The 9,615-nt window shown below is 33.8% G+C and overlaps 1 protein-coding gene across 1 annotated transcript in view; it reads right to left on the bottom strand.

The window, feature by feature from the left end:
* The window catches only part of LOC107562672 (ras-related protein Rab-26-like), a gene marked incomplete at its 3' end in the record, with an annotated part of 77,036 nt that extends 68,390 nt beyond the window's left edge, over positions 1-8,646 (bottom strand). The window contains exons 1-2 of the mRNA XM_016247355.1: positions 8,003-8,646; positions 5,136-5,246 (exon numbers count right to left, since the gene is read on the bottom strand). Of these exons, the coding sequence (XP_016102841.1) occupies positions 5,136-5,246; positions 8,003-8,173 (282 nt within the window). The remainder of the gene's footprint in view (positions 1-5,135; positions 5,247-8,002) is intronic.
* Positions 8,647-9,615: the final 969 nt, after the last annotated feature.

The following is a 9,615-nucleotide window of genomic DNA, read 5'->3' as shown; positions in this document are numbered from 1 at the left end:
CACATTTTATTTGCCCCACTTATAATGCAAGTCAAGGATTCTTGAATAAAAGCTCATAATTTAGTTTTTCACCTTCTTTCTGAGTTAAACTGACTGTTTTTGTTACTTCACCTTTAACATTACAATGTAACGGAAGCAGCAACTGATTTTCTTCTTCATATTGTGACGTATAGCCAAGTGAAATGGATTATCAAAAAAGAAAAAATGTATGATATTTTAACATGCATGGATTAAGTGTTCAATCAATAACATGTATTTTCAAACAGAATTGTACGGGACTTTGTTAACCAAGCATAATATTTATTTATCTTTTATAGAACATATAAAACAGATATTATACAAAAAAAAGATTCTAGTAAATTTAACAAATAATTGCACAGAAACAGAAAGTAACATTGAAATAAACATGACATTTTGAGGTAAAAAGACTGAAATAGTATTTTCTTGTTAAAAGTACTTTAATAACAACTTTCTGAACCAACAACCATTTTTACAGTGTAATAATAAACTATAATACCATACTGCAGTACTATAAAAAATTCAATTAAATAAAAGCAACCTTTTTGCAAATATATATAAAGTTACAGAAAATTATGGATAAAAAGGGTACTTGTAATTTATCTCACAATTCTGTCTTTTTTTCTCACAGTTTTCAGAAAATTAAGTCAGATTTGTGAGATTAAGTCTCTTAAGAGATTAAGAGTAAACTCCCAATTACCTTTTTTGTATTTTATTCTGTGGTGGGGGAAAAAACTGAATTGCAAGATATAAAGTCAGAATTTCCAGATGTAAACTCAGAATCGTGAGATATAAACTGCCAATTGCGAGAAAAAAGTCTGAATTGTGAGATGCAAAATCCCAATTACCTTTATTTATTTATTTTTTTTAAATCTGTGGCAGAAACAGTCTTCCATATACATCGGTACCCCAAAAGAAAATCAGCTTTTTATTTAGGGTCACAATGTCTTGTCTCATAAATCTAAATAATAAATCATAAATCTCAATATAAATCTAAATAATAAATAATAAATCTTCAAACAGTGTTCCCTATAGCTGAATTTCTGTTCAAGTTTACAAGGTAGAAAAAACACCAGCTTTACAAGATGTCTACTCAGAGTGTAACATCATATTCTGCAATAAACTCTTACTGAGAATAATAGACAGGAGATGCTATATAGACATAAGCTGAAAGTCATTCTGTTGAGAGATTTGAGTCAGATGAGAATAAAGACAGGACAGAAAACAGTACGACTCTTTATACAGTCTGCGTTATGATGAGTCAAGGTCATTTATGTGGGTGAAATACAGAAAGAATAGCACTATGAGTTGTATAAAGCTTTGTTTGTGTGCTGTAGTAACTCCATCTCTTCCTCTGTATATAAGAGTGTGTGTTTTATGTGTCGTGTGCTCACGTTCCTCTGGGAGTGTGTAATCGTGTGTTTGTCCACGTGTGTATTCCTGCAGCAGCGGATCAATAGTCTGTGAAAGCGTTTGGAGATGTTTTCATACAGGCATGACAAGGACGTCCATTCTTAGTCCCGGCGCGGAAAGAAAAGGACAGTTTCTGCAGTCTGTCAGACAATGACCAGCCTCAATAACGGAGTGAAAGGACTTACAAAACACTTAAATATAATACATAGTGGAAAACTACTTCTAACTACTACATTATTTCTCATATTCCCTTTTTCCCCATTTGTCCTTCACTGCAGGAACGTTTCTAAAGCAGAGAAACGCAATAGAGCAGACACAAAATGACAGAAAAATTATCCGTCGCAATTATCTGTGTTTTTGTAATTCTGTAATGTTTTTCGGTTAAGGCAACTGACAGCTTTTACAGCGCTATCATGTCTTTCTTTGAAGGAGACAAATACAAAATAGACAGCAAAAACCATCGGCTCACTAGAATACTTGATTTTTTTACGCTACTGAAAGCAACTCAACCAGCATGTTTATTATATTTAAAAATAATAATAAACACGCAATTAGATTGCAATTATGCTAAAAGGCACTATACGACAATGCAAAACTCATTTCAGTCTACAAGACATCAGTCTGATTATATATAACATGTTTTTTTTCTGAAAGAAATTAATGCTTTTATTCATCAAGGACGCATTAAATTGACCAAAAGTGACCGTAAAGATATTTATAATGTAACAAAAGATTTATATTTCAAACAAACGCCGTCCTATTCATCAAAGAATCCTGAAAAATAAAATGCATCACGGTTTCCACAAAAATATCCGGCAGCACAACTGTTTTTGAACACTGAAAATGATCAGAAATGTTACTTGAGCAGCAAATCCGCATAAAATAAAATGACATTTTACAACATATCCAAACAGTTATTTTAAATTTGAATAATTTCTCACCCATTTCTGACCTAATAAATGCAGCCCTGGTGAGCAGAAGAGACTGGGGGGGGGGTAATACTTCTATTACTCAAGGTTGCATTAAATTGACCAAAAGTGACCGTAAAGATATTTATAATGTAACAAAAGATTTATATTTCAAACAAACGCCGTCCTATTCATCAAAGAATCCTGAAAAATAAAATGCATCACGGTTTCCACAAAAATATCCGGCAGCACAACTGTTTTTGAACACTGAAAATGATCAGAAATGTTTCTTGAGCAGCAAATCCGCATAAAATAAATGACATTTTACAACATATCCAAACAGTTATTTTAAATTTGAATAATCTCTCACCCATTTCTGCCCTGGTGAGCAGAAGAGACTAATTTCAAAGCATATCAGCATAATAGAATGATATATATATATATATATATATATATATATATAAAATCACCAATGCACAATGGCTTTTAGTTCATTAAATGCATGCATATGTAGAACTATCAGTGCATTTCATAATCTGGAGTCTCATTTGATTGGTGCAAAGAGGAACTGGATTGGACTTGATCCAGACACAAGAGGAAAAATAGTCTCAGTTTCTCTGCCAGTCGTGTAAGTGATCAGAAAACACACTTTCAGTACAGCACGCGTCCTGATGAGCATAAGCCACGAGACACAAGCCGTGACTCAGGACTCTCAAACACTGACAAATGCAATCGAGTGGTCTGAAGCCATTTTTTCCAACGACATTGCAACACTGAAAGTGTCCTACACCTACAGCTCTGCTCGAAGTGCGCTTTATGAATACATTGAGCTGGAGATCACAGCGGGCTCATGTGCGCAGATTAAATCAACTAAAGGGCAGGACTATCAGTCATTCAGGACGGACGGGGAATTTAAAATGCTGCAAGAAAAGCTACACACATTGTAGCTCTGCTCCAAAACTTATTGAGCTGTACATTACATGTTCATTAATGACCGATTTCTGAACGACACACAAACGAAGCTCCCGAGAGACTCGACTCACAACGGATGCCAATACAGGTGACCATAATGACCATAAATATACATGACTTCTCAATTGCCTTATTAGATTAAAATAGGGACAAAGGTGAGTCTATGATGCCTTAAAATGCAGCCTCTGCAGACATTTACATTCAATTGAATATTAGATTGGATATAATCTTGCACAGACAAGCAGGTATATCAGCTTGGTCAATTTTTATGGTTTTATTTTTCAAACAATGTGTCCATTATTTGCACATGGTTCATGCTTTTCTGAAACTATTTAATTGGATGTTAATGTTCACTTTTTAAAAATTTTTTATACTTAATAGGTTCCAATGGTACAGAGTGGTACAAAACTATAAAAAATAAAAAACATTACTTGAAATAATATGCATGTTAAATGAAATAAAATATATAAAACTTTAACTTATTTTATTTCAGCTAGGTGCCAAGGCAATATTTCTCATTGTCATTTAGTTTTTCTTGATGTACTAAAATAACCTAAACTAAAAAAAATTTAATAAAAATTATATAGGCATATTTAAAAACAACAAAAACTAATAAAAATGACAAGAACACAGAATAAAATTACAAAAACTTTAACTAAAATTAAAATAAAAAAACTGAAAGTACAACAACAACAACTCAATCTAGCATATAACTATTGATGACTGCATAAAAAAAATAAACTTAAAAGCTTATGAAATACGAAAAGATTTGTAAACTCCAGCCACTGTCCATCTAAAAAGATACCTTTAAAGAAATCCTTTCAGATTTTCATTGACCAAAGCGGTTCGCACACAAAGACACTTTGTCATGTCCTGTAGATTAGTTCACATGAATGATAAAGTACAGGTTTTGTGAAAAGCTTTCATTGCCTTTGGCTGTATTGAACTAATGGAAGAGTTGGAATGATGCACAGCTGTCTCAGGATGCCAAATCATTCATCTGTCTGTAGTGCTCTTAAAAATTGTTCTGGAAATAAAAGCCCTGGGGAGCTTCGAAAGATAATGACGGTTTCCTCTTATTGATATAAAAGAAAAGAGACACAGAAATGGCCTATTTTACTGCCAGATGTAACGTCTTATGGTTTTGCTGCTTCGTAGTAGCTAAGCACAAGCCTTTTAGTGCCCAAAGAAAATAAAGACATAAACTGTCTGGCATCATTTCATTTTATGAACCAATTGATTTTTACTTAAATGAGTCCTACTGGACAGTGCAGCTGAGGATTGCATTGAAATAATACTTGACTATGAGTTCTAAAACTGATAAAAATGCATGCATTTTTATGCATTAACCCATGTATTTCATATTCTCCAGTGCAACAGAGGATTGCATTGAAATAATAATAAACGACAATGAATTCTGAAGCTTTATAAATGCATGCATTTATATGCATTAATGCATGGTTCGACTACAAAGCAACAGAGGTTTGCATTGAAGTAATAAACAACTATGAATTCTAAAGCTGATTATAAAAAATGCATGCATTTACACTACCAGAATAATTACAAAGTTTGGAATAATTGAAATATATATATGCTGTATTCAAATAATTTACTGTATGCAAATAAGTGCAGCCTTGGTGAACATATGAGACTTCTTTCAATAACATTATAAAGTTAGAATTTTTCCTTATTATTAATTTCCTTATTAACTTTTTATTTCAATGCAATCCTCTGATGCATTAGAAAAAATCTTAATTATTCCAAACTTTTGAATGTATATTAGTGTATATGCATTAATGCATGCATTTCTTATCCTCTACTCACCCTGAAGTCTATACCGACTGTTGAGATGAAGCTCCCAGCCAGAAACGCTCCGTCTTTAAAGCGAACCAGCAGACAAGTTTTCCCCACCCCAGAGTCACCAACCAGCATTACCTGGAGAGAGAGACATATGAGAGATGGAGCAGATCACACAATATATCCCATCATCTCTCCTCTCGTCTTCCCTGCCTCTTATTTCATTAACAACCTCTCATCTTTCCATCAGTGCCTCAATCAAACTAGGCCTCATTCCCTGCAGCACTTAGAAAGACTTCTTCAAGGCTGTAAAGATTAAAGGCAGGAATATCGGAGAGGAGAGGAAAGGGAGGGTTTGCTTGCAGAGAAATGAGATTAGAACAAAACTACACACTTAGTACACCAAACCAGTGGTTTTCCCAGAAGGAAGCAAGCAGAGCTATTCCAGTTAACTAAAGCTATTTCACATTTTTTTTTTTTATTACTTAATATAAAATATATTATATGTATATGTATATATATTTTTTTCTTTCTTTTTTTTTTATAAATAAAATAAAATAAGGTAGTTGCAAGGAAACATTGTTTCATTTAGTTTAACTTGATGTATTAAAACTGAAATAAAAACTATACAGACATAAAATATAAAAACAATAAAAATACATTACAAAAAGTTACAAAAAAAATAATAAATAACAACAAAATGACTAACTTTAAAATTAAAATAGAAAATAGAAAAATTACTTTAAAAATTTAGAGAGAGATTTCATACATTAGAATGTGTCCCATTTTATTTTTAAGAGCAAAAATCAAGTTTTGAATTATTTAAAATAATAAAATTGAGCATGATTTAGTCACAAAATGTAATCACTTATTCTTTTATAGATTTTAATAAATACAGGTAAGAATAATAATGTTTCATTTGTACATCAATATATGCGTCACGCTGAATGACCATGGAACATTATCTCACCCATAAATTTTATTTTCACAAAAGTTATTTGAAAGATGTAGACACTTTACTTGCATTTAATATGCTTTCTGTGGATATAAAATCAGTTTTGTAAATTGAATTTGATGCAGGCACCAGAACGGGACGTCTGTAATAAAAATAATAGCATATCAATAATACTAAAATAGCACTGAAGTAAACCGATTTTGCGGTGTATAAAACTATTTAGACTTCACTGTTAGGCTTTTCGATTGATTCCCCTCAAACTTATGATGCACAAACAAGCTCAGGTGTCTCATTAAAGTATCATTTAAAAAAAACTACTTTATAATTTTTCATGAACAGCATTGATTGTTTTCAGTTTAGAAGATAATTATTTTAGGAATATTTACAACTGCTGGTGGTAGTTGAAGAGATGTCTTCCTATAAATGTAATGAATTAAATGAAATGCAGTGTAATACGAGTAGAAATTTCTAGTTTGGGGTACTTGAGTCTCACTGATGGAGTTGTGAGGTACAAAACAGGTTAGGAAACACTGGTTTAAGTTTATGGAGCTGCAGGATCAGTTTAAAGCTATTCTTGCTCAATTGCACTGTGCACTCGTGAATGACTGCTGAGCTGACCATTCCTGACTGCACTTGATGCCATTTAATGAATAAGCTATGCATACGATTCATCAAGGAGGGACTATATAGATGCATTATTCACCAGATCAAACGGTCTTCCACATCAGAGTCACCTAAACATTTCAGCTTAAAACTCAAAACATCTTATTATGCAGAATGTGGCTGGAGAAATCAGAATACGTCAGTGTTGAATGCAAGTAAGTGAGTGTACTTGCATCAGGCTGGATAACCCAGTTGCTGTGCTCCAGCTTATCTGTATTGACACAGCTGTTCAATTAGAGCACGTGCTTAACTTCAGTCAAACAAGAGTGCGTAATTCTCGTCCACATGGGGCGGCTGGATAGCATTGCATTGTTTTTAAATACTGCTGTAGCACAAATAAAAGTCACAATCTAGTGAAGCTGCACACACAATCATCAGAGCTATGAAATATAAATTGTATAACACAGTTGCCATGTTTATGCTGGCAAACTATTTATGCTCACATATGCATACAGATGTATGGCAAGCCATTTTCCCCTTTAAAATGTAATAGCGTAAACTTACTATTTTCTACTGTTAATGTTATTAGTGCTTATCTTTCAATATTATTAAGTAATCAAATAGTAACTAGTGTCTATTCAACAAATGGACCTAGTGACACATTGCCTAGATACTAGCTAGAATATGAATATTTTAATATCTTCTGAATGGTTAGTGAAATTCAAATATTCTTTGAAAATACTTATCAGTAAATAAAAAAAATACTATTACTAGTTGTAATAGAATAGTTACTTGATACTATTGAGATACTGACTAGTAGAAAGGGGATAAGTACTAGTATGGAATGAATGAGAACTAGTGACCAGCTGAATAGATAAAAGTTAGAATAATCTGCATCTTCTAAATGGTTAGTGAAATTCAAATATACTACTAGTCCCTGAAATTACTAGTATAGGCTATAAAAATACTATTATCAGTTACAATGGAATAGTTACTTAATATTATTGAGATCATGACTATAAAAGGGGAATAAACACTGAATAAAAACTAGCCTAGTGAGAAACTGAATAGATACCAGTTGAAATTTTTTAATAATTTGCATCTTCTAAATGGTAAATGAAATTCAAATATACCATGGTATTGCAATGGAACAGTTAGGCTACTTGACACTATGAGATTAGTTAGAGCTAGTAGAAAGGGAATAAGTGCTAGTATGGACGCTCTGAAATTGTATTTAGTAGATATATCCAAACACTAGTAACATAAAAACAAATAAAGGACTATATGTATAAACCGCTTGCCATACTGCATTGGGTTCGCGTTGTTTGTCGTGTACCTTGAAGGTGATGTCGTAGAATTCCCCGCTGCTGCTGAGAGAGGGTCTGCTGGGATGCACCACTCCGTTGGACTGGGTCGGGACTTTCTTACCCTTCTCTTTATCGCTGTTCGGAGATGAGCTCGGTGCATTTGAACCCACCTTTCCGTTGACCGCTTTTTTCCTCGACATTATGATCGCTTATTCCCCGTGCGAACGTGCAACGAGTAACTAATGAGCAGCGAAGCGCGCGCTCTATCAGGTGCAGGTTCTCCCGTTGTCTGTGTCTTAGTAAGCGTGAATTAACTTTTCATCAATAAGCGCGCATGACTTAAGGGCTCCGTCAAATAAAGAGTGCGTGCAGCGCACCTGTTTCCGCGGCTCGCAGTGTCGCTCCGTTTTACGCAACTGGTCCGACAATTAGTTGTTGTTGTTGTTTTAGAAAAGAAAAGGCGTCTTCGATCCCTGCCTCCCGAATGCACCTGTGCGGCTGCTCTGAAAGGGAGAGTTCACCTCACTCCTCTAAGCAGCGTAGTACTGCACGCGCGCAGGGCGCATTGGCAACAATCAGTGGAAGTGTTGGCCAACGCAAACGCTCGCGCTCACTCTCCACTTGTTGGAATGCAAAGCTCCCTTAAAGGCGCAGAGTTATTTTGAACGCACACCAGGATTAGTTTTAGTCAGGGCTCTCCAGTGTCCTGCAGAGTTCAGCTCCAAGCCTAATCAAACACACCTGAACCAGCTAATCAAGTCTTACTAGGCATACTAGAAACGTCCAGGCAGGTGTGTTGAGGCAAGTTGGAGCTAAACTCAGGACCCCGGCCCTCCAGGACCGAGTTTGGAGACCCCTGGTTTTAGTCATGATGGCTTGACAATGAATGAACCAAGTTATTAGGAATTTTTAAACACCTTTTTTTTTTTAACTTACTGTAGTAGATCAGACAGTATCCCAGTAAGCCCGTTTCTGCCACGGAATAAAAAATGACGAAGGTAGTAATTGCGACTTTTCTCACAATTTGCTGTTTACTTCTCACAATCGTGAAAAATCAGATTGCAATAATTGCAAAAAAAATTTATTCAGAATGACGAGATATGAACTCATACGTGTGAGATTCAGAATTGCTCGATTTAAAAGAATTGTGAGTTATAAACACACAATTGTGAGAGAGAAAAAAGAGTCAGAATTGCAAAATAGTAACTGACTTTCTTACGATTCTGAGTTTACATATCTCTTATTATTTCTAACAATGCTGATACTTTTCTCGCAATTCTAAAAAACAAGTCAGAATTACTATAAAATTTAATTATTGCAAGATATAAACTTACAATTGAGGAAAAAAGTAAGAATTGTGAGATATAAATGTGCATTTGTGAGGAAAAATGCCTGAATTGAGATAAAAGAAAGTTGCAATTACCTTTTTTATTTATTTTTTCATTCCATGGCAGAAATAAATAATAAATTTTTTCACCACAGAAAAATATTTATTTAAATAAATAAATATCGTACAACTGTGAGGAAAAAAAGTCAGAATTGTGAGATAAAAGTCACAATTACCTATTTATTTATTTATTTATTTATTTATTTATTTTTTTTTTTTTTTTTTTGGCGTAAAAAAGTTTCCATACTTTGGATA

This window comes from Sinocyclocheilus grahami, unplaced genomic scaffold (assembly GCF_001515645.1).
Source record: "Sinocyclocheilus grahami isolate Dianchi unplaced genomic scaffold, SAMN03320097.WGS_v1.1 scaffold832.1, whole genome shotgun sequence".
Lineage (NCBI taxonomy): Eukaryota > Metazoa > Chordata > Actinopteri > Cypriniformes > Cyprinidae > Sinocyclocheilus > Sinocyclocheilus grahami.
Note: the sequence above shows the minus strand (reverse complement) of the source record. Positions and strands in the feature narration are given on the sequence as shown.